The 25,589-nt window shown below is 42.7% G+C and overlaps 1 protein-coding gene across 5 annotated transcripts in view; it reads left to right on the top strand.

Moving 5' to 3' along the window:
- The window catches only part of wdr7 (WD repeat domain 7), a 125,744-nt gene that overhangs the window by 25,076 nt on the left and 75,079 nt on the right, over nucleotides 1-25,589 (top strand). For 3 of the 5 annotated variants that reach the window (XM_028972907.1, XM_028972909.1, XM_028972906.1), the window contains 7 exons: nucleotides 37-270; nucleotides 512-1,014; nucleotides 3,509-3,600; nucleotides 6,740-6,826; nucleotides 8,236-8,354; nucleotides 8,450-8,573; nucleotides 20,886-20,996. In XM_028972907.1, the coding sequence (XP_028828740.1) occupies nucleotides 37-270; nucleotides 512-1,014; nucleotides 3,509-3,600; nucleotides 6,740-6,826; nucleotides 8,236-8,354; nucleotides 8,450-8,573; nucleotides 20,886-20,996 (1,270 nt within the window). The remainder of the gene's footprint in view (nucleotides 1-36; nucleotides 271-511; nucleotides 1,015-3,508; nucleotides 3,601-6,739; nucleotides 6,827-8,235; nucleotides 8,355-8,449; nucleotides 8,574-20,885; nucleotides 20,997-25,589) is intronic. The other 2 variants (XM_028972910.1, XM_028972908.1) reach the window with 1 other exon arrangement.

The raw sequence follows: 25,589 nt of genomic DNA, 5'->3' as shown, positions 1-25,589 counted from the left end.
TTTTGCATTTACAGTACTGTCTTTATGCTTTTCTAGGGTAATCTCCCCAAATACTCCCATAACTCACTGGTGGTGCAGGCAATGAAGACTAATGTGACCGATCCCGACATGCACGTGCTCTTCTTCGACGTTGAGGCCGTTATCATCCAGCTCCTGACAGAAGAGGCCCAGAGACCCAACCCCACCCTTGTCTCTCCCGAAACACTACAGAAGGCTCCAGGGGGCGTCGACAAAGGAGGTTCCTTCTTGGCCAACAAGATTTTCAAGCAGGTGAGCAGGTGTTGCTCTTGTTTCTGTCCATCCTGTGTGAGTATGTACAGAGCTGCTTATTTGCAGGGCGATCAAAAGGAGGCGAAAATTAGAGCTCCTGTAGGGGAACACAGCAGGACTCAGAGCCTGTTTGTGTTTGAACTTTATTAAAACAGCGTGATATTACAGATGAGAAACAAGCGCTGTATCTTTAATTAGGATAATACATCAGTTGCGTGTTTTCTTCATAACGCTCCGATAGGTGAAAGAGACCATTCGGGAGAACATAAAGGAACACCTGCTGGATGAAGATGAGGACGAGGAGGAGGAGATGAGGCGGCGTGAGGAGAAGTCCAAGTCTTTGAGCCTGCTGGAGTACAATCTAACCATGGACACAGCCAAGCTCTTCATGTCCTGTCTGCACGCCTGGGGTCTGAACGGGGCTCTGGACGAGGTGTGCCTGATGCGACTGGGCATGCTCAAGCCCCACACACCCATCTCCTTCGGCCTGATCTCCCGCGGTGGCCACATGTCCCTCATGCTGCCCACCTTCAAGGAGTCGCTGCTGCGCCGGCTGGCCCAGGGCGGCTCTGATGTCAGTGACCGGAAGCTGTCTGTCTCTGAAATTGTAGGCAAGGGCACCTACGGTGTGTCTCGTGCAGTCACGACTCAGCACCTGCTCTCTGTCATATCTCTGGCCAACACGCTGATGGGCATGACCAATGCCACGTTCGTCGGCGAACACATGAAAAAGGCTCCTGCTCGGTAAGTCATGTGATTCTCTGATACCCTTAACTGTCTTTTACTGGGACAGCGTAGAGTGAAGTAGGGGTTTATACAGGTTTTGATAAAAAAAAAAAAAAACAATCAAAGTCCACAACATTAAATTGTTTTTTCAGATTATTTAGCTAGGCATTATGTCGGTGGCATGATTTAATGCCTGTCAGGTTTTTGGTCTAACACAACAAACTCATCATCTCATATTCCACAAACAAGACAAACAAACTTCAAGACTCTGGACCACCACTGTAGGGCAATCTAAAATTCAGCAAGGGATGGAAGCTTTCAGAGATGGACATTAAAGATGAAATTTCTGTGTTCTCGCTCAGTCTTGACCTCTCTCGGTCTCCCTCCCGCATGCAACCCATACAACACCCCACCATGCCTGTGTGTTGGTCTGCATAGTCTGGCTGTTGGCAGTTATGTTTGGACCAGTTGGTCCTGACTTTTTTTTTTTTTTTCCCGACATGTTTTCCGGGTTCTAGAGGGTGGAGATTAGGGAGGATTGCTCATTAGGGTGGGCCTGTGTGCTCAGTACTGAACCATTTGTCCAGAACCAATTGTTTGACTTTGAAAGGCAGTTAAAGTTTCGTTTTCTCATGCTACTCACAAATTTCAAATAGTTGCATCAACGGGATCTCAATTTTTGTTATTTTAGTTTAAGAATTTATGTTTCGGTCCACACTACAGTTTTTCCACTGCATTATACCATATTAACATTATCTATGCTTGTATGAAAGGTAGGACGTGCACGTTGTCCATAGGCCGGAACACATTTACCTTTAACGGGTCTTTTCAAGTTAGCGAAGCAAGTGTTCATGACAATTTGGCAACTCTCAAATGTCATCTAAATCTTTCTGCGGACATCCTCCCTTACCAGATATCCAACCTCTATGTGGCCATCAAGTCTACATGGCCTTGGTTCTCAAACTGTGGTACATACACCACTGGCGATAGTCCGGCTCCCTCAGTGCAGTGCAGTTAAAATATTCACTTGCAGTACTGACAGTGGAATACATTAACTAATAAATAATATTCATTTTAGTAATTAAAATGTGACCTCCATATATATATATATATATATAAAAACACACACTAGTTAAATAGGCCTTCACTTCTGTATTTTAAAGCTTCATTGCCACATATTGTAACAGTATGTCATCATGCAGCCTCTGCAAGTTCAAACCTGGATGTCAGATGCAACCTCCCCAACTCTGGCCCCTGGTGATAAACACTGGATGGACCTTAGATGAAATCAATTGGCAGAGGGTGGCCATTGTGTGCCTCTCACCCACAGCGCAGCCTAACAGCTCATCTATAGAGCCCAGAACAAAAGAGCTGAGAGCTCTAAAGGCCTCCCATCCAGCCCCTAAATCGCTGAATAAATGCGAGTTCTGTAGATGAATGGAGATCCGGCAGCGGCAACTGTGCTGTGCCAGAACGGCATCCCCCGAAAAAAAAGGGTTGGAGAAAATAGAACAGAAACGAGAACTCAAAGAAGAATCTGAAGAAACGATTTAAGGGATAAATACTTTCTTTTTTTTATTATTATTATTATTACTTTTTATATTAAACGTCTTCCTCTCCAGGTACAGACGGTCCTTGTAGAAACCTACCAGGGAAAAATGTTTTTATTTCTCTTTTTTTTTTTTAAATTCAAGTTCACCCCCCAAAAACTTTTGAGCCAACTTTTTAAACATACTATAGAGATTTTTCCGGCCTTGTCTTGATCATTTGTACCCCTGAGCTCATTTGCCAGGTGTGTCATTTTGAAAAAGCTCTTGTATTCATCACAACTCAACTTTGTAAGGACTTTTTTTTTTTTTTTTTTTTGAGGGGGTGGTGGTCCCTCCATCTGTTTCATTCAGTCAAAGTTTCCTACTTCTCTACAGTTGAGGGGATCAGGGTCTGTGTCGGTCTATAACGAGGCCTCATCTTCATTAGCACAGATGCAACAGGTGCTGTGAGCTTTATAAAGGGTCGGAGCCCCAGCAGTAATGATCAGTGGAGGAGTCCGGGGAGGAGAGTTGTTCGCGCATTAGCCTCCATTTAAGGGGCCTGCACTCTGAAGCAGGGTTTATGTGATGAGAGTGGAGAAGGGGGATACAGCTAATGCCTCGTCTCTGTACTGAGGCTCCACACGCAGGTGTTGGGAGATAATGAGAGGGTTAAGCAGCCCTATGTTCTCTACCTCCCTTTAATGGGCTAAACCAGACACAACCGCAGCTAAAGTAAAACTTTTTATTTATTCATTTAAGTTGTTTGTTCTTTTGTAAAAAGTATTAAAGCTTTAACACCAGCTGTGTTTAAATAAACAGTGCTGAGCTTTAGTGTGGGATGGACACACACACATACAGACATGCAGACACACTTACGCATGCATGCAGCTTCTTCGAACTGGCCCTCATAAATAGTATTTGCAGAGCACAGCAAGCCTTGTGTGTGCTAAATATTTCATTTGGCCCTTTTGTGTTCTCAGGCCTCCTAGACCGGGCACCCCAGAGACCCCCCGAAAGACCGGCCCGCCCCCTCCTGCCTCCAGCCCAGCTCTGCAAGGACAGATCAAACAAGGTAACTACAAATCAGTCCACTCGCTGGGGACATGGGGCACTGTCGATCTCTCTTCTCTCAGTCTTAATACCAGAGATGCACACACAGTCACTCGCATATGCACATACACATGCACCCCAGGGGCTGAACTCCCCAGGAGAGTATACACATATGCCAGCCCGCCCTCAAAAGGCCATTAAAGTCCTGGTCCATGTATGTTTGACCCGGACTGGTGTCAAGTCGGTGTTTTAAACTGAGGCTCTGTTGAAATGCATGTTAAACATGTGAGATGTGTGGGGTCTGAACATAATTTTTATGTCATGAATGATAAACTCTAAATATCAGGTGCTGGCAAAAAAAATTCTGTCAAAAGTAAAAAAATTTAATTTGATCAACAGACATTTTTGTAATTAACTGTAAATGTTAAAGAATAGAATTTATCTGCATTTTTAAAGCAGTGTTTTGTATTGTTTGCTGCATTTAACTATCCTGCATTTAATATATCCTGAAAGGTTTCATTTAATCCGAACACAAATAATAAACTTTGTACTTCTTTTTTTTAAGACTATTAATTATGTACAAATATTTTTGTCTGATTTTGATATTCGTATAATGTGAGGCTAGCAATATACCTTGTTTTAGATAACATATCATACAATTAATCATGTACAACTTATTTTATTGTGATTTATGGGAATGGTAGAAGGATTATTTGCTTTTGTTTCTTTTAAAAATGTATTACAATAACTGAAAAGGATCTTACTTTTTTACATAGATTTAAAGACTATATAATTATTTGATTTCAGCTTGAGCAGAAGTCTTATTTGTGGCACGTGCACCATGCAGATGTGCTGTGAATGGCTGGTGGCGTGGGGCTTCCTCCACACGTGGCCTAATTTGTGCGGCACCCATGTGGCCTTTGTGTCTCCACAATGAGACGAAGACGGCGTGCCTCATTTGTCCACTTCCACCCTCCCGTTTTGCCCTCTCAGCTCCGGTGGCATGCAGGGTCGCCTGAATCTCGGCATGTTGCTCTTTTATATTTTGCCTGATATTGTGCGGTGTAGGGGCCTCCAGCCTTTTTACATGCTAATTTCCCCCCTCCCGAACATAACAATGTGGATCAAGCAGGACGTTTTAAAAGTTTCCGCGTGTTAGCATTGCTAACTGCTGCCATTCCTGTTCCGTCCACGGACATCCTCACTGAGACAGTTCGTCCAGCAATGACCCATGCTGTAGAAAACAACAGGGGATAAAAAAGACACATGGGAGAAGGAAAAAAAAGTAGATTTTGCAGTCTTCTGGGCTTTGTCTTTTGATCAGGGGCCGGGTGGAAAGTGGAGCAGTTTGGCTGTTGCGATGCACAGAGCGTATTGATTCCCAACCACTTCTTTAGGTTTGAAGAGATAATGAAAGTTATTCAAGGCATGTGGAGGTCCCCCCCCCCCTTCCTTTTATTTTCTTTCATTTTCTCTTTACTCGTTTCCTGTCATATTGATCCGAATCAGTTTGTGGAAAAACTGCTCTCAAGTTGTATTATTAAGTGTTTTTAATGGAGTCCTTCTTTTAAATCGCGTGCCAACCTAAAGTGGAAGCGTGTAGCACCCTTGTTAAGGCAGGGGGGATTTGGAGAAACAAATGCTTCTCTTTCTTGTGGAGATTCCCAGGCTGTCACACAGCCATTAAGGGAAATGGAAAGGGCTTAAAGAAGAGGAGGCCGTCAGAATGGAAGATTGCCCCATTCAATGAAAACATGCTTTTACAAGCGTGAGAAGAGAAGCGCATCGTCAGACAGATGTGTGACACTCTGGCATCCAGCTACTGTGCGATTTGAGCTGATGTAGGAGGATTGGCTGCGAGGTGAAATGGAAGCAGGTGTATAATTATCATGGCCAAACAGCCCATAACCTATTTGGTTTGGAAAATCACCATAGCAACATCACAGCTCTGTTCACGAACACTCATTCTTGATCTCTTGCTCTTTCACTAACATACATCTAACTTGGTTTCCCTTTCCATCTTCTCCCCTCTCTCTTTCTGTTTCCTTTTCTCTCTTCTCGTTCATCGTCTGCATGGCTTGAGCTGTGGCCTGCTCACACAAGGTTCACCGGCTTCTCTTCTCCGGTGGGAGGAGTTCAGTTGGGACTGAGTCCTGCACTCATGGGAGTGCTTATGGGAGTCCAGAGCTTGTCTGAGCCACAGCTGTTACACTGGTTCAAGAAGCATGCTCAGAGATGCTTACATGATTAGAGACGATTAGGCATGAGAAAATAATGTCTTGTCCACCGAATTCTCCCACTGGTGTTAATGTCTCACTGATATGTCTGCTGTATGTCTTTTTACTTGTTGATCAGTCCCTCCCAGATTAACACAAATTGGACCAATTCTGCACGGCCTTGCAAATATTACCAGTTTTAATTGCCCAAACCCACTTGTTTCTGATTGAAGATGCCGATGTTACAGATCAACTGGTGACGATATTAACTGGTGACCTGCTGGTGCATGTTTTTTTGTATGATGGTAACTGAAAAGAAATCCAGAAATCAGCCACAGCTGAAAAGCAATAGTCAAATAAAACATTTTTGAAAGGGACATTTATTTTTTTTTTTTTCAAAATTTTGACATTACATTTTTTTTAAGGAAAGGTTGCTCTTTTCTGCCACCACAATCCCCAAATAAGTTGCAAATAAGTCTGAGAGGGATTTAGTTATGTGTAGCATATTTTATTTATTTATTTATTCAGCTTTTATTTGTGGGTGGTACTCAACAGTGCATATTCTTAAGCATCGGCCATTTTTTAACTCGATAGTATTTATAGGTTGTTTTATAGTCTGAGTATAAGGCAATATTAGGAGCTGATGTGCAATTGAAAATTTTTAATCGACTGAATATTAAAAATGTTTCCTTGTAATTTAGGCCATAGCTAACTAAAATTTTTTTAGAAAAGAATTTAGGGAGGTGGTGACTTCTATTTATTTATTTATTCATTTATTTATTTATTGCGTCTTAAGTGTCTATTCTCTATACATGTATCTGTCTGTCTTACTAATGGCTGTTTTCCTGTACCTGAAACCACTGGAATCCACATCTCTCTTTTCTTCCTCTTTCTTTTCTTTTAATGTATATATTTTAAATTCTTGTCTTCCCTTTCCTCTGCAAGCTGCTGCTGCTGTGGCGGCTCCCACATCTGGCAAAGGGCTCAGTAACTCAGGCCCACCTTTCAATTCCTGTCCCTCTATCAACGAAGGTACTCGTCCTCAGTAGCCCCTCCCTCTCTGTCTGTTTTTCCTCTTTTTCTCTGTGCTTCCATCCACCGTGCTCCGCACTCATGGGGTCTTTTGGGTGTCCTGTGAGCCTGCGGAGAGGTCTGTGTACCCGTCCCATCTTGTTGTGTTTGTTTCTTGAGTCGTGTTCTCAGGTTGTCCTTCTGTTCCCTGTCTGTCTGTCTGTCTGTCTGTCTGTCTGTCTGTCTGTCCTTATGAGTCTCACACAGTTTGCATGCTTGCTGTTTTCACCTCAGAGGTTGTATTAACCAACAAACACACTCACACACACTCAATTTCACACAAATGCACTCACAGGCCACTTACCTCCTTTTCGATACTTGCTGACCTCTCTTTTTTTTCCCCTTGTGGAGCATTTTGGTGGACATTTTCTGCAAAGAGAAGTTCAGTCTTTTCCTAGTATACTGTGTGTTTTTCCTTCTGTCTGAACTAAACATCCTGTTTTTTCCAGCTGGATTAGGACGTCTGGTCTATGCAGATAGTTATTTTTTTCTTAGTTTGAATGTTTTCTCTTTAAACAATAAATTGATAATGTTTCATGAATGGACAAAAGTCATGATTATGAATGTCAAGTGGCATTAATTATTATTAATGTACTTAAATGACACTAAAATACCTTTTGTTTGTTGAAGTTTTGACTTAAAGCAAGCATGTTTACTGTTCTTTTCTGTTTGATCCTGTAGCTGCAGTCTGCTTCTGTCCCTTCTGCCATGTGTAGAATGGAAAATATCATTAGTACAAATTAGATTAGTTGATCCAATCAAAAATAGCGTTTTGCTTTTATTGAATTTAGAGAGGTATTACTGCAGGAAAATGAAATGCTTATGGTTATCCTTTATAATAAATATTTAATGCATTCAGTAGGTATTGACTGTAAAAATGCTCACATGCAACAATTGACAAAAGCTTCTAAATTGTTTTGCATCTTTTTAACTATATAAAATAAATCTTTTCCACATGGTTAGAAGGTAAGTATTCTCAATTTTTGACCCGCAAAGAAATTTCATTTCTTTGACGTTTTAAATGTTATTTCAATGTTCACGTATACAGCACTCAGCCAGTTCCATGTGCATCTTCAGTCCATACCTTGTAACATTTGAAGCATTGCGTAACTGAGCCATATATTTCCAATATATGTGGAACCCCACTGTGACCGGTGCCCTCTGTTTCCTATCAATAATCAGAGTTGGGTTTGGCTCCTGTCGTAACGTGTGTGTTTGTTTTTATCTGGAATTTAGATTTCAATGGGAAACAGTGCTGCGTATGATCTGTTTTGTGAGCTGTGTGCATTTGTGTGTGACTGTATGGAGGCACTATTTCTGTGTGTTTTGTGTGTTGAACTGAGTGTGTGTGTGGCTCTGTGCTCTGCCAGGCTGGAGTCAACTGGCTGCCATGCACTGTGTGATGCTGCCGGACCTGCTGGGCCTGGAGAAATTTCGTCCACCCCTGCTGGAAATGCTTGCCCGCCGCTGGCAGGACCGATGTCTGGAGGTGAGCCAGACCGTATACACACACACACACACACACACACCCACAGACACAGAGAACCTTTGGATAAAATGTGCTGCTTTTGTCTATGTCTGTAGGTGAGGGAGGCTGCACAGGCTCTTCTTCTGGCAGAGCTGCGCAGGATTGGTCAGTCTGGCAGGAAGGACACCATCGACATGTGGGCCCCATACCTGCCACAGTATGTGGACACAGTCAGCTCACGTAAGTTGTGCCTATTCGGTGTGTATCTGCTAAAGTCCAACAGTTTCAGCGAGTGCTGATTGATAGTACAGGATTCTGAAAATTTGATTTAATGGCATGTCTGTCAATTGATTTTACTTGACCAAAAAAAATAAACCAACCGAAAAAGGTTGAATGTTAACTGCCACTGTACATCATAACACATGCACTTAATAACAATAAGCAATTTAAGATAATCTACTGAACAGCACTGAAGTCACAGATTTGCAAAGATTTGTTTTTTGGATCGGTGTTTAGATCAATATTTGAACAGCCTTGATTGCCTTTTTTTAAGTGCTATGTGTTTACACTGTGTAGAATCCTAAAATGAGATCCAGAAACCTCATACAATTACATGCTGCATCCATGCTGGGGGGGACTGGTTTCTACCACGTATCTTAATTTTCTGGATTACAACCTGTATTTAGAAACTCTTCAGCAAGTTGACCCTGAATATAGCCTATAAACATTTATCCTTATCAAAATGCTTAAAAAAACACACACACAATGTGCATGCTCTACCATATCACAAACATATAGTTTTAGCAATACTGTCCAAATCCTGTCAACCTCACACAAACCCTTGTCACCCAGGAGCTTGGGGGAGATTCTCACTCGCAGGAGTCCGACTTCTCCAAAGCGAAAATGTCTCCACTGCACTGTTATTTGATCTGCTCAGTAATATCACAGAAGCTGAAGGATATTGACTGAGACAGAAGTCAAAACCCTGTGAAAACAGTGCCATGCCTGCCGGTGCCTCGTCGCCCATGTACGCTTTAGACATCTGTGCTTTCGTCTCAGAGTGCAGTGGTTCAGATAGCCCAACTGCTGGATATGTGACAGGCCTTTTTTCCCCCGGCACTCTGCCTGCCACGGCCTGTCTGCGTACAAGTGTGTGGGTGCATGCATCTGTCTGTCAGAGCAACGGCTGTGTGGGAGAAGGCAGATCCAGTAAGACTTGGGGCTAAACATACCAATACACATCAACAGTGCAGACTTTCTCACACCCGTGCTGAGCAGTTTGGCCTTGGTCTGTAGATGCGGTCTTTCTGCCATGATGAGGTCATCGCTGGTGCGCTATGTTTTCTAAATCCAGAGGAAGTGTTCAGAGAACAAAAACTGTAAATGAACAAATCGTTTTATGGAATGTATACAATCACAACAAAATCAACCTTTGGATGCTCATCAAAAATCTACCTACCTACCTACCTACCTACATACCTACATTTCTCCACTGTTATGGGGGCATAGCTTTCTTTTGCGAGTCTTTTTAAAAGACCATTCTTGAATAAAATTATTATCAGTGGTTGCCAAATTGACCCCTAGGTGAGGTGATGCAAAATCTTATAAATAATGCACCTGCATACAATAATGACTCAAAAAGGACCATGTAAAATGTTCTTTCATCACTTCAAATCTACAAAAAGGAGCTCATGGACTGAAGGGGATTTAAAAAAAAAATCTATTTCATTTTACCAGTTGCAAACTGGTAAAAAAAAAACAGATCTGCCTGCTTCACCTGCAGATACACTGATGGCTGAAACTGATGCAGCAGATTAAGAGTCAGGAAGTGGTGTTGATACAGGCTAGTGAAACAGAAGTGGCTGGTGCCCAACAAGGACACAACAGTCCCTAGGAGAGGTGCACAATCTACAGCTCGTCTCCCCAGTGGCCCAGTTGGTGTTTCCCCTTGGCAGCACGACTCATAGAGCATTTACCAATTAGCTCCATCCCAGCTGCATGGCCGGCTGGCACAACCACTTTTATTTACTGACTAAACTAATTAAGACTGCATAATGAGCAGTCATGCCAGCAGACACGCTCCTTTCCTCTCCAACGCACTTCCACACGTGTACATATTGAAATGTGCATGTGTGCTTCGTGAACACTCAATTAACAGGCCTTAGTGCTTTATTTACTTTTAGTTGCCACATGCTAATGATGTTTTGTTGTAATCATTATTATTTTTACCATAAATGTTCAGAGTTTCCATATAGCCTGGTTGGCATGGTTCCAAGTCAGTGTGACGCAGGCCAGGATGGCTGAACACTGCAAGAATTGCTAGCTGCATGACAACTTTTCTGCAAAGTCGAACAATGCAGCAGGTCAAATCAATGCCGTTTCTGTCGCATTTACATGGACCGTCTGTACATGCATTCATCAGTCAATAAGGAAATTATGAATAGCCATCAAAGCTGAAGACATTACGAAATTCTTATGGGCATAAGATTGACTTTAAAGAGCCCTGATGTGCTTTTGTGTACTGAGGTTTGTGGTTTGGGTTAGGTGTAGCCAAAATAGATTGGTAGATTCACTTTTTTTTTTAATTACATATGTTGCATAGTTAGTGCTATAATTCCCAGAAAGACTTCAAAACAAGTCTGTCTTTGTGTGTGAGTGTATGTGTGAGTGAGACAGACAGAGAGAGAGACCCTGACCTGACTATGTGCTTGCCTATAGATAGGCTGTTGGGAATAGAGGAAGCTGCAGCCTCTTTCCCAGAAGCCACAGTACACACGAAGTGAGGTGAGCCTCACCGTTTCCCGCTTGCCGCTGCTCACCATGACTGGCCTTCTGTTCATTACCTGAGAGGACGAGCACCAAAAATAGAGCGCGGAGGGAGAGCTGAAGTTTACTTCTGGCTTTTATCTCAAGTGTGTGGCTGAATTATTCATGCAGGAGCAGCGAGCTCCCTGGAGAGACAGGAAGCAAAAGCGGCGTCCTTCCGCCACAGCCGACATGACTGTTGCTGAACCTTTCAACCTCTGTGTGTGAGAGAGAGAAAGAAAGAAAGAGTGTGAGTGAGGGAGTGTCTGAGTTTGAGAGAGAGAGAGAGAGAGCAAATGTGTGTTTAGCAGGACGTTCCATTAATAAAGCTTACTTTTAGTTGCAGCTTACGTCTTTTGGTATTTGGTGTATATCAGGTCTGTGTGTGTGTGTATGGGTGCAAGTGTATTATTTCTGGAAATGCTACCGTTCTATCTCAGTTTCAGTCAGCCGGTGGAGCCTTGTCGACGGTGGCGGGAGGCAGGCGGTGGCTCTTGGGAATGGCTGCCATGGAAACCAGCACTGGTCAGTGTTGTGTTACCGTGGAAGCACTGATGGAGGGTGCTTGTGGGGAAGAGGGGTGGGGGGTAGTGACCTCAGCAGGGGTGCAGGGTCACTGAATCCCATATCTCTTTGTTTGGCTTTTCTCTCAGTCCGTGTATCCTCATTTTCAGGCATCTTCCTGCTCCATCCATGGGTTTTCTCCTCTGCTCTCCAAAATATTTCTTTAATTTAGTTGTGCTTTTGTGTTTAAGTAACAGATTTAAAGGACCAATGCTCTTCTTAAATCACATGTTTGGACAGAGGCAAGCACACATTTATGATTTGTGGCCCTAATCGATACCTAGTTTTCTTGTTTTGACAGTAATTGTCTGATTGTTAATTTTAGCTTAAAATTAGAAATGAGTGCACAAGTTGCCCTTGGCCTCTGAAAATCAAAGATCATACATTTTTTTTTTTTTTAGAAACACTTAGTTTGTCTTTCTTGTAATTTGTTAATTAACATAAATTACAGTAGTAAACAATTCTGCAGATCCAGCTGTGTCCCTTGCAGTTAGCTTTTGCTCAAGATGGTTTGACTTCAGCTCTTCTTTAGTGGAGCACCCACACTTCTTCTGCTGCATGATGATATCCCCAATCAGGGTGCAGTCCTGGACTCCCATCAGCTCAGAGTATATCTGCCCACAGGTCTCTGCAGCCCTTTAGAGCATGTGTTTAAGTGAATGCAGAAGGTGCAGACCAGGCGCTCCTCAGCATAACACATTAGAGGGAAAAGGTCATTCTTACCCACCCCTACTGTAAAACCCTGCTGCGGGTTGCAGTCCAAGGCGATGAATGACTGACCTTTTGCTGTCTGCAGAGTGTGGTGCATAAACACGACTTTGAATAGGATCTCGGGAGTTCAGCATTGGCTGGTCGTGAATTTATTTATTTATTTATTTATTTATTTAAATAATGGAGTTAAAGAAGTACCTTAAAGGGAGTTCAGCTTCCTGTGGCACTATACGTGGATATGTTTGGTTGTATTTTGGTGCTGCTTCAAACCTGCATGTGAGTGGCTGAAGGAAGCCTATTATTGACCTAACTCAATAACAGAAAGGGACTGAAAGAGTGATTGGGGCGAAGGAGGGTGGTGGGTACAGAGACTGCTTAACCTTGAGAATGTCCTCATTGCACTTAACCCTGCAGTTTTCATTTTAAATATGTCTAATGGCCATTAATAATCAGCGCAGTCACATTGCTTGGGTGTGATTGTGAGACAGGGAGAGAAACCATGCATTATATGAAATAGCCATAGACTGTATGTGTATGACAGGCACTATAGGACATTATCCATACTTTGTCTCACACACACAATATACTCGCATACACATTACATTTACAGTCCCCCTGTCCCTGTAAACAGAGCAACTTAAGTGTCTCAGGGACACAATGGTAGTAAGTGGGATTTGAACATGGGTCTTCTGTTACCCACCAGGCTACTACCACCCTACTATACTCTTTCACAAATACTACCATACCCTTAATTTAGTATTATGCTCTCTTTCACAGACCATACCACTCTAACAAGAACTATGATAGTGAATCTGAGAGAGAATGATATTAAGTGGTGGGGCAGTGGTGGCCTTCAGTGGGCCCCACCACACTGAAAACACATGTGATGGTAAGCAACGTGACTTAGCAGCATAAAGCATCCATCACAAGTCTGTATGGGATCAAACACACCCCTTCGTACAGCACGAGCGTGAGGTTGCAATGAAAGAACCTGCTAAACAAAAGTTTGCCCCTCATAGGTGCAAAGGTTTCCTGTTGAAGAGGCCTTTGCAATTTCAGTAGTGGGTGACAACATGAGGGAACAGACCAGTTGCTGCTAGATTGGACCTTTTAACTGGAAGGCAGGAAGGTATCATTGCCCTAGCAAACAGAGCACTCTTCCTGCATGCCTGAGACAGCAATCCCTGCTGAGATTCAACTTACAGGGGTGGCAATCAGCCACCAAAAGTTAGGGACAGACCCTCTTCATGACCAGAAATGCATATCCAAGAATCTTTAGCCATGTGTGCACCAGAGCGTCTGCTTTGAAGAGTGTGCTGGAGTGTTCTCTCTGTAGAGGAGATCTGCATTTGAGTTCAGGTGACCTGGAACGTGGTTCACTTTCAGGAATGACAGACTGTACACAGGAGGCTACAGTGTGTGAGGTTTAAGATGGAGAGGGGGTGGGGACCACCTCTGCTGTTTACGTCATGGACTACTCTTGTCACAGCCCTCCAGGAAAGTGAGGAACTGTAGTAAAACCATCCAGACAGCCAGCAGCTTTATATTTATGTGGAGTGTATGTTCAGAGGCAGGATCTACAGGTCCCTTGCCGTCATGTTAGGAAGGCGTCTGTGGATGCCACTTAGTAAAATAAAACATGGCCTGTTTGAGACTGCTGGCTCAGTAGTTGAGTGTACTTCCACAGCGATAATGCTGTCATGCTAGCCTACAGCAATGGAATTTGATGTAGATGATGTTCAGGTCGTGCAACAACATCCAGCACAGAAACCGACACATTAATATGTGCCAGGGTGGCAAAACCATTATTCATGATGCTATCAGACCCAACAGACATGAATAAACACAAAACATAAGTCTGCATCCCAATGTTCTGTTCTGTAAGAATGAATGAATGATCCAAGTCTGTTTACCTTTTATTCTCCTTAACTGAAATTACTCAGCTGTGTGCTCTTCTCCATGCTGATCTCAAAGTCTTTTCAAAGCAAACGGAGGGGTGGGAGGGCTCTTGTCCTCCAAGCCAAGTGACCATGTCTGACCACCACAAAACTACCATTAAAAGTACAGTGGAAATTTCCTTCCCATGCAAGTCTACTGAAGAGTGGATCAGTGTGGAGTTTGAGAAGTTCCATCTTGGGGATGCTGACCAAACATGTTGGATCTTCACTGCAGAGATACAAGTATGATGGGATTAAAACATTCGTACAATTAAACAATCCTTGCTCCAGAAGTCCATCAACATGGAAAGGTTAGTTAGAACAGGCAGAAGTGATTGTACAGAAAATGTAGGAGTAGCAATCAGAGTGTAATAGAGCTTCCTGCAACTCCTCATTGTCAGTGCCAATCTAAATTGTCCCCTTCCTTGAGAGCAGCATCCTTTTAGACATTTGCCTAATGTCTGAAGTGATTGTCATTATGATACACTGCAGCACAGCACATGGTGCACACAACAAAATGTGTCCACTGCTTTTAACCATCACCCTTAGTGAGCAGTGGCAGCCATAACAGGCACCCAGGGAGCAGTGCTCAGTGGCACCTTGGCGGATCGGGATTTGAACCGGTAACCTTCTGATTATGGGGACACATCCTGAACCGCTAGGCCACCACTGCCCCCTAAGAAGGTACACCTGAGTAAATTGGGAGTGCAGTGTCCAGGATGGCCTGGCAGGAAACCATTGGTCCTTTATCCTCAAGGACTGAAATGGAATCTCAGCTGACATTTCGACCAATTGCAGTTAGTTAAAAAAGAAAACCCTGACCAGTAACTTTTACCTTTTGGGTTAATGTATCTTACATATGGTACCATTAATGGTACCAATAAGGTACCATTGCATTGGAACTATTTCAATGGTGGTTGTTTGTATGGTGGCTCTTAGGACTGGGTGTTATGAAAACAATAATGACCAAGATGTAAGTCTTTATAATAATGATGGTCATCAATATTGCATATGTGTGTGTGAGTTATTTCTGAATTAATATACTGACATTTGAAGGCCTAAAACAATTAGCACTGCCTCAAAAGTCCATATTTCACATCCCAAAACATGGTAAACGTGACTAGTCCATTCTATATTTCTGCAAATCGTGAGCAAAATATGAAACAGACATTTATTTTATCATTTGCTATGTAGTCATATTGCCTAGCTATGTTGGCTGCATTGTTGTTAAATTTGTGTTTTTGCTGTCCCTATGACATTTGTTTATCCCCATGAACTCACAAACTTCCATTGTTTTGCTTTTGTTAGTATTGTTAGGTCTCAAGCTAGTACAACACTTCTGCAATACATGTGATGAGCCAGTTGATTCCTTTGAACCTACATGTCCTGTGCATCAGTGTGGGAATGTAGCGCGTCAGCTTCACACAAAGCCCCTTAGAAAGACTTGCTGTCCCGATGATGGGAGTTTGGCCAGATCAGAGGTGGCCGACTACAGAAGCACAGCTGGCATTCGGACCTGTGATCCCAGCTGTAGAGCACAACACCTCACCATCGTCGACTGCTTAACCCCCTGCGCTGTCAGGAATAAAGTCTCCGCCATGACTGCAGCTGCTGCATCTTTGATCTTGTTCAATGGACAGCTTTTCATTTCCCTTTATTTCTTTAGCTCCATCCATCCATCCCTTTCTCATCTTGATTGTGCCCGTCCTGGGTTCAGTTGGAGTTTGTTAATCTGTGTGGAAGCGCAGTTTTGTTGCAAGCCGTTCGCGGACAGCTCTGCTCTTTAATACTCTGGGAAATGACTCCTGCCAAGACCCAGGCGCTAATGCCGAGCTTCTTACAGATTTGTCCAAGGAAATAAATAAACCAAGCAGGATGTGTAATAAATGTGCCGCTAATGTAATTGTAGCATTTTGCGCTTAGCCCGGTCATCAGCGCTCGACAGCTTCCTGCAGGCGTATTATTGTCTTAGCGAGAGCGGCGGGGAACGCGGCAGCGGGCCAGTAAAGGAAGCTGTCAATTAGCTGAGAAACCAGGAGAGAATGAGATTTGGATTTCTCCCTCACATTTGGAGACCTGGCTTACGCATGTACACACACAGCATGTACGGAATTTAAAGAGAGAGAGAGGGAGAGAGAGAGGAAGACTCCCATGCCAAATATTTACCCCTTCTTTTCATAAACGTGAATTTTTCAAAAGAAATTCTTTTGTCTTTTCCTCCATATTCTACCCATCCCCCCCCACCCCGTCTCTCCTTTCTTTCTTTTTTATTTTCTTGATATTGTGTGCCGGTGTGTGTTGTTGGGGGTGTGAGAAAAGCAGACAGCCTGTGTGTGTAATGCAATTGGGGAGCAGGCCGTGGATCGATAAGCATGGCGCGAGGGGAATTAATGGGAGGCAGGCAGTCTGTCTATCATAGAGAGGGACTGAGAGGGAGGCAGGCCAAGGAGGCGGAGTGTGTGTGTGTGTGTGTGTGTGTTTATTAAAGAGAGAAAGGAGAAAACTGGGCCAAACAGTTGCACTGCCTCCATGTATTAAAATTTGAGTGCCGGAGCAGCAGTTTGCTTGGACAAGGACTAAGGTTTAAGCCGAAGGAAATGTCTGTGTTGCATGGTCGTCTGTTGTGAAGGCAGTGATGGGTAGAATTATTATTTTACAGAGTTCCCTTGCTCCCATGAGACTAGTGCAATCCGTGTTATTGCCTTCAAACGGCTGAAGATAAAGCACAAAGTTGGTTTGACTGAACAGCATTTCGCACCCCCTCCTCTCCCACCCATCCCACCATTGCTTTCTGGTCCAATAAATGCTGACTGGGGCATCGTCATTTTCCCTCCTCCCTCCCTGCCTCCCTTTCCTCCGTCCCTGCGTAGCTGGATGAGGAGGGGCAAAGTTGTAATGGAAAATAAATTAACAAATAATTGTTGTATTCATGAAAAATGAGTCCACAGATGAAAAATAAAGTGAAATCTATATGTGGCGTGCAGAATGCAGTGCTCAGTCATGCCATTGGGAGCACAATGAAGAAACGTCGGGAGGCACATTTATTTAAGCTCGCTGCCGATTTCTTCAATCGTCCTTTGATTTTGTTTCATTTTCCTTCATCTACCAGAGTCCTATTTGCTACACGTTGGCTTAATGTTCAACAGCAGTGTTTTTCATCTAAAAATGACCTTATTGTTGAGTGACTAGGGGGAATAGTGCAACCGTCTCAAACAAAAGACTATGTCTTCATTCACTGTTCCTGAGTGGAGGGGAGGGATCGCTATAACGATGGAAAGTAAAATGCAGCAGGTATTCATCTGTCTCCATCTCCTTTTAAATCCTAAGCTCTTTTTTCTGTAATGGTGACCATGGTCTCTTGCTGGTGCAGTCTTGCTTCAGCGCTCAGCTTCTGGAGATGATCTGGACTGAAGCGCACTTCCTGTGGCGTTTGGCCCCTCTTTCCAACACCCCTCATGTTCCCCCGTGACTCCACACGGCTCTGCCCCCATCCCCGGCCAGACTTCTCCCTGCTGATTGGCCATTCTCCTGCACATCGTGGCTCATTCCGGCCGCACCTGAGTGGCCGTGTGCCTGCTGACCCCCACACTGCTCTGCTGAAAGGCCGGGGAATTGGAACATGTCGGCTCTCATTCCCCCGCTGGCCAACAACAAAAACGGCGCTTCGCACCAGCAGAGTGAGACCTGTGCGATAAGCACTCCACCCCTCTCTTTGCAGCCCCCACCTTATTTTTTCCCCACTTATTCTCCCTGTCTCTATCTCACACTCCACTGGACCCTGGACCATTGTGCCTTGGAGCCAATATCTTTCAGGGCCTTAGTTTCTTATTAATATTGAAACATATATGTATTGAATCCTTGTTCCAAGGCTTGCCACTGTAATCTGTTAAGTAGCGGGTTAAATAGATCTAATTTTAGGGATTTACAGTGCATATTGCGGCAGATCTGCTGATGTGTAGGCTTTACAGGCTTAATGTACCCCCCCACACACACTTTTTAATTCCTCCTCTGATACAGTGGAGCTGCCCCACTGCCGCCCTTTTTTCCCTCAAGCGTGGCTGCTCTCACTGTGGGTGCTGAAACTGTGATTACAGGATCCCAGGTGGCTGGAGGGTCAGGCCAGCCTCCCTGAGTGGAGGATGGGTGAGTGGACGGATGGTTGAATGGTCAGGTGATTAAAATCCGCTGCGGGGATGGTCCTTTGAGGATGGGTCTCCTTCGCTCTCCTGAACAACGGGAGCTGCTACTGCAACAGAAAGAAAAGTCTCGTGGAGCTCCTTTAAGAATGCACTTAACACCGAGTGGTCTTAGATAGTGCCAACTAACAGCAAACCCACTCAGGACTCATGACTTATGTGATACTGAAGCACTGCTCTTGTGAACTGTTGCTAACATGGCATGTAAGGGTTGCACTCTGAACGTTATTGTAAAAAGAAGCGCTTTGCACATGTCTCCTCTCTGGGAAGAGACCCCCTGTATCCAAGTTAACAGTACAACTGTAGATTTCAGTGGCTTGGAAAGTGCTGAGACCTGCCAGTACGTTGTGGTCCATTACGTTCATAATGAGCATTATAGGAAGCACACCAGGTTTGAGTTTGGTTATGAGTGTGAGTTTTTAATGGGGACCGAATTCCCTCTTGAGTCTCAAGACATTTTCAGCTACTTAAATATACAAGTCATAGAACAATCATTTTGAGATTTCAATATATTAAGATGAATGTATTCAGTTGCTGTGATTTATAGCTAAATAATCATATTCATGTGTTTAGTTCATTTTGAAAAGGAAATTGATATTAACATCTCACATTTTGGAGAACATTATTATCAGCGGTATAATGGAAAAAGCTGTTCAGGGATCACATGTCCAGACTCACAAGTTTTATGTTTGGATAAGTGATGCTATTGCTGCTGAATTCAGCATCACCATTTAAGCTCATGCTCTCTGCTGGGTGTGGGCTGCCTGTGGCCAGCTTGTTAAGGAGATGTCAGATGTGTAGCTCCCTCCCTGCAACTGGGCGGAATTTTAACTGGGGGTTGCGTGGAGAGGCAGAGGGATGGGGAGGAGAAGGATGAGGAGGAGGGGCGCTGCGGCACGCTTTGGGACTGGGGTTAACAAGGCTGGGGCACGGTAGTGTGTCATGGATGACATGGGCCGTTTGACCTTGCATGAGGCCCTCCTCTATTCATTCAGTGCTGGGATGGTAAGTTATGGGCCTCCTCTGTTTTTTTTTTTTTTTTATTTTATTTTTGTCACTACAGTTCTCAGGCATTTCAGTGCTGGGAACCCGGAAATTCGTGAGAACTGCAATCATACTGGTTCTCTGTTTGTTTGAAATTAATAACACCTAGTCATGTTTGTGCATCATGTGATTGTTGCTCCTGTGTTTGCTGTTGTGTGCGTTCGAGTAAATGGACTTACACATACAGCATCACAATACAGAGGTTTCAAAGTTAGGAATGGAGCTTATTAGTGTGTGGATGTTTGTTTTGAATTGTTGCAAGTATTACAATAATTCTCAATAATTGCTTCAATAAAGGCACAAAAAGGATAAATATGCTCCATCTTGGTGTGCTCTCTTTAAACCTCCTGTAGGTTAGCTGTTAGCACACAGACTCTCCCCTCAGTGGGAGACCTGTTCATTAATTAGCATAAAGCACAGATTAGCTCGTTCTCACCTTTAAGGAACATTGATTCATTTGGCTGACCTAATGAAAAGCTTATTTTAATTGGTAATTCCAGGATAAGGGCTAAATTAGCCAGGAAGAATAAAAATGGCTGCAATCGCATTTGGTTACGGTCTAATAAAAAAAAACAAAAAAAACACCAATAATGCAAACTACCAATTACCTATAAACCTTAATGAGCTGCTTAGGTGTGACACGTGGAAACAAGGAAAAATTGGTGACATTAACTGTGCGGAGTGCTAGGTGGGCAGAGGGGAGTCGTTGTCCTTTTGTAATTTAGCTGGAATGGTCGAGACTTAAACTAAATTTTCACAGTATTCAATCAGCCGTTTTACTGTGAATGTTTAAGGATAAAGGCTAAAATTTACTGAAAGTTTTCAACTTACATTTACAGCATTTTTCAGACGCCCTTATCCAGAGCGACTTACGATCAGCAAATCTTACGATCACCTTTCTGCAAACATTCATGAATTTTGCATATCAGAAATTCCAACCTCTTTAGAATCCTCTACGTACCACCTGATTTATCTTCCTGTCTCATTGTTTGCCACCTGATGTGTGTATTTTAAGTTACATGTAGTCATTTAACTCTAATAATTACATTACTAGTCAAAAGTTGAGATGCACCTACTCATTTATAGGTCTTGCATTCTTTACATTATAGAACAAATCTGAAGATACAGGACAAGTGAAATAACACACGTGAGGATATGTTATCCAAATATGCAAAGTGCTACGTGGGTGGAGGGGAGTTCTATTGTGATTTAGTGGAAATTGATGAGACTATGCAATGAGAACCGAAAAACAAGATGGCTAACACTGGTCTTTGGCTCCTTCTCTATTTTTATAGCCACTGCTACTGAAGCCCCACAGCCCATCCCGCCCCCTCCTGAACCCCAACCGGTCGAGACCAAAGTGCCGGAAGAGGAAATTGACATCACAGATGATGACATCACTGCTGGTAAGCTGCCCTTCGCTTTCCTTTATGTTGCTGACAGGCGTAGGTAATGTCACCTGTCAGCAAACGGGACAAAAAAGGAACAGCAAAGAAGATGTTGGACTGAAACTGAATGTGACTATACAAACAGCTGCCATACTCATTCACACAGTTGGCTTTGGGTGGTTTACAGAGTTGTGAATCAGTGGTGTGTGTCTCCATCTAGGCTCAGTCTATGCCTTGTGTCTATTGAAAAGCAAATACATATTTAAACAATTTCATCAGAGTCTTGGGCCTGTTTATGACCCAGAAAGTATTACTTGGAGCAAATTCCCATTAGCCTGTTTTTTGCTCACTTTGCCTTTTAGCAGATTGTGGTTTTGGGTAGTGGGTTTGCAGGCCCCAGGGAAAGCCATAGGGCTATTTGGGTGAAATGATCTCCTATCACACCCTCCAAACCACCTTGCCCCCATCTACAGGGAGGAAAGGCAAATAAGGCAAAGACTTTCAGAACATTTTGTAGTAAGAACAGAGTGATATACAGAATGGCCGAATAGCACTCAGGGAGGCTATCGAATGTAAGGTGTTTAGCTTTTTTGTGAGTTTTGAAGTTTCACCTGGTCGAAAACAAGGTAAGCAACAGCAGAATCTAAGCTGTTATTGGAAAAAGTAATCATTGATTTGAGAATGGATTGAGAGTCACATGGTCTGAACCAGGAACCTGGGATTTATTGAATGTGATGGAAGGCTAAATTTGTTAAGGTTTCTGTGTTCTCCATGTTAAGCTGAGAAGTGTGTGTGGTGAGTATCTCCACTGGTGTCTATGACAGCCCAATACTCTGTTATTATTGTGAAAGTAATGACACTTCCCTCCTCCAAGCTGCTGCTGTGATAGCCTGTGGTGTTGCCTGATGTCAACCCCACAGCCATCACTCATTATTGTGTGTGTGTGTGTGTGTGTGTGTGTGTGTGTGTGTGTGTGTGTGAGAGAGAGAGAGAGAGAGAGAGAGAGAGAGAGAGACACAGAAGGAGGTGAGAAGAGGAGTGTTAAGGTGAGAAGTCTGTCTTGCTGGTGGAAACATGGCCGCACTATGTGTCACCTTGAGCTGTGATTGATGCCAATCCCCCCTCTACAGGGTCTCTCTCTGTCAGCCTCAGACAAATACAGACCATTTTACTGCTGTGTGTGTATGAGAAAGAGAGAGAGGGTCACTAGAATTCTTAAATCCACATAATTCTCAAAACGTTTTGTTCAAAAGTATTGTTACAGATCCACTATCATGTAACTAAACCCACTTTGACAGATTTCAGTAACATTGCCTATGCCCATGTTATAGTTCAGCATATAGTTCAGACACTGATGTAGAGACATTTTTTTTAAAAATCAGGTGAAATGTTTTCAAATAGTTGAACAGTGTTGGAAAAATTCCCTTCATTTTTAATACTGCTTTATTACTATAAATAATTTCGACATCACTTAATCAGCCATTTTAGTGTTAAGATTCAATGGGTGATAGAGTGGTAGTAGCCTAGTGGGTAACGCACTTGCCTATAAACCAGTGAGGCAGTGCAGGGCAGTGGAAGCGACCCCGTAATCATAAGGTTGCCGGTTCGAAGCCCGATCCGCCAAGGTGCCACTGAGCAAAGCACCATCCCCACACACTGCTCCCCGGGCTGCCTACTGCTCACCAAGGGCGATGGGTTAAAAGCAGAGGACACATTTCATTGTGTGTACAGTGCGCTGTGCTGCAGTGTATCACAATGACAATTTTTTTTTTGCCACAAATTTTTTAGTTATTTATTTATTTTTAAACCATAAGACACAGGTTCAAATCTCACTTCAGTCATCTCACTTACCATTGTGTACCTGAGCAAGACACTTAACCCTAAGTTGCTCAATGGGGACTGGCCCTGTAACTACTGATTGTAAGTTGCTCAGAATAAGGGAGTCTGATAAATATCATAAATTAAATGTAAATGTAAAGAATATATACAGGGTTCCTGTGGTCATTAAATACCTGGAAAAGTTGTGGAATTTTTTAAAAGAAAACCTTGAAACATTTTTGAATACAAAATAAACATATATAAGTCATAGAAAAGTCTTTGATACATGATTATACATTCATTATACATAACTGTATAACGAATGACATAGTCTGACTTAAGCAACAGAGTGAGTAAAATGATTGTATTTATGTTTTGAGTTTTAGTGAACCAGATTACTTAGTTGATGGTAACATGAAAGCACATTGTAAGTCGCTCAGGATAAGGGCGATGCTGCACACATTGCTTCTTTATTCCAGCACCTCCAGCAGCCGTGTCTAAACTTGTCACGTTAGAAACACTGTCATTTTAAGTCAGAATTGTCGTAAGTTTAGTTTAACAATATTTTGGTAAATTTTACTTTTTTTGTGATTTTCTTCTTTACACCTTTCTTTATACACACATTTCAGAGACCGGATAATCATGACCATTTGTCAGGGAAATTTGCAAAAATTTGCAAATTCCGTTATGCGGCAGATTTTACAGACCACCATCAGACATTACCATCTCTTTGGAATTAGCTCATCTACGTACCATCTGATTATCTGCCTGCCTCCTTGTTTTCCATCTGATGACAAGTTACTGTAGTCATTTAACTGTAATAACTACAGTACCAGTCAAAGGTTTGTATGCACATACTCATTTACGTGTCTTGCATTATTTACATTATAGAACCAAATTGAAACCCTGCTTCAAAAAATACTAAATGTTTCTTGCATTAGATTCTTCAGAATGGCATCCATAAGCCACAGACTAGGTGCAAACAAACATCTGACTGGTAGTGTACATATTAGCTATGTGAGATTATCATAAACAACTAGTATGCCATAGTGTTCAGTTTTGGTACAGAAAATGTTGTGATATTTATTTGTTTTTTATAATGCTTTAATTACATAGCAATTCCTTCATTTGTGGGTTTGTGTCCATCTTATTATCAAGGCAGATTTGTCCATGTGGATCCCTGGATCGATGTGTTCAACTTGGCACCTTCCATTCTAGATTTAATCCTAGTAAAACCACTAATAACAATATAATCATCAGTGTCTGTGTAAGGAATTTGCTATTGCTGAACTTGCTGCCCAGGCACTTTTCTGTATCACAGACATCGAGACGGGTCATTTCATTAGTAGATTAGCATACTTGATCTCATGAATGACTCCACACAAAGGTCCCTAATGAACCAAGAGAAGCTAGTTCATCTTCAGATAATACTTAAGTCCCATTTCCCAAACCATTTTTTTTGTCTTTGAAAAGTGTTTTAAACTTTTTCCGTAATCCTGAGGTTCTAAAATTTGAGAAACTTCCTACCAGGGGGCCAGCGGAGCCATAACCGTCTAATTAAAATCAGTATTGCATGTCTCAGCCTGGACCCCACTGTGGTTTCTGATCCATTACTTTATTCCTTAGGTGCTTGTCTTGGCAAGGCACTGTACTGTCGCTTTATTGATAGCTGGCAAGCTTGAGTAGACTGTAATGTGATCCTTGCCAGACCTGGACTGAGGAGAAGAGAAGAAAGAAAAAAAAAAAAAAAAAAAAAACTTTTCTCACTGACTACTGGTGTTGATCAAAAGAGCTTCAGGCTTTCCTTAAAATACCCTTTTTTTCCCCTCTGTCTGAGACTATAGTGTTTGAGTAATGGGTTGTCTAGTGGCATGGCGTGATGTTACAATATGATTCCATTTGGCCACTGTAGGCATGGAATAAGTCTCTAGAAGGTATCTGGTGTCTCTAATCCCATGGAGTCTTATCTGAGACCCAACGAAACTGGCGAGCTGTCTGTGTTTTAGTTAGCTCAGCTAACAGATTTAATACCGCGTAAGAAATAAATGGAAAAACACGTTGTCAATATGTGAAAAATGAGAGTTGAAAAATGATAAATAGTCAAGAGCGTCTGTGGTATTGACTGGCTGCAGCAGGCGGCTGGCTGGCCGGCCAGAGAGAATATTTTTGTTTTCAGGCACGTCGACGAGGTGCTGATTGCCTCGGAGCCTCTGCACCACTCTTTCTGCGCGGTTTACACGCCTGTGCAGATCTGTAAGCAATCGTTACGTTAAGACACATTTTATAGCTAAATGCTGTGGATTTCATCTTAATGCCTGTAGCTGGTAAACTGCAGTGTTTTTTTTTTTTTTTTTTTTTTTTTTTTTTTTTTTTCTCCTCTTTGTCTGCAGTTTCTATAAATTGTTTCCAATGTGCATGTCTGGGCATGAGAATTAATATCCAATGGAGACGCAGAGTTGCTGGATCCAAAGCAAAGATTTTTATTAGCTTGAGGCAGTGCATTCGCAAAGAGTTATCTGACCTATAGTAGTCAGACCGTCTTATTTATACAAAGATGTGGTTCTCTGTTATCTGCTGTCTGTCCACAACCATGTAGGGCCAGGTGCAATTTTAGTAAAAAGCAACTCCCCTTAGGTTACACCCAAGTCAGTATAATTCGGCCTCAAGTGTTAGTCATATACAGCCTTTCATGATTAATTAATTAATTAAGTAATTAATTAATTTATTAATTTATTGTTTTTTTTTTTTTTACCAAACCTGACATGGAGATGGAAGGATGAGAGCTTAGTGGTC

Source organism: Denticeps clupeoides, chromosome 3 (assembly GCF_900700375.1).
Source record: "Denticeps clupeoides chromosome 3, fDenClu1.1, whole genome shotgun sequence".
Classification (NCBI taxonomy): domain Eukaryota; kingdom Metazoa; phylum Chordata; class Actinopteri; order Clupeiformes; family Denticipitidae; genus Denticeps; species Denticeps clupeoides.
This window is presented reverse-complemented; position numbering and strand designations above follow the sequence as displayed.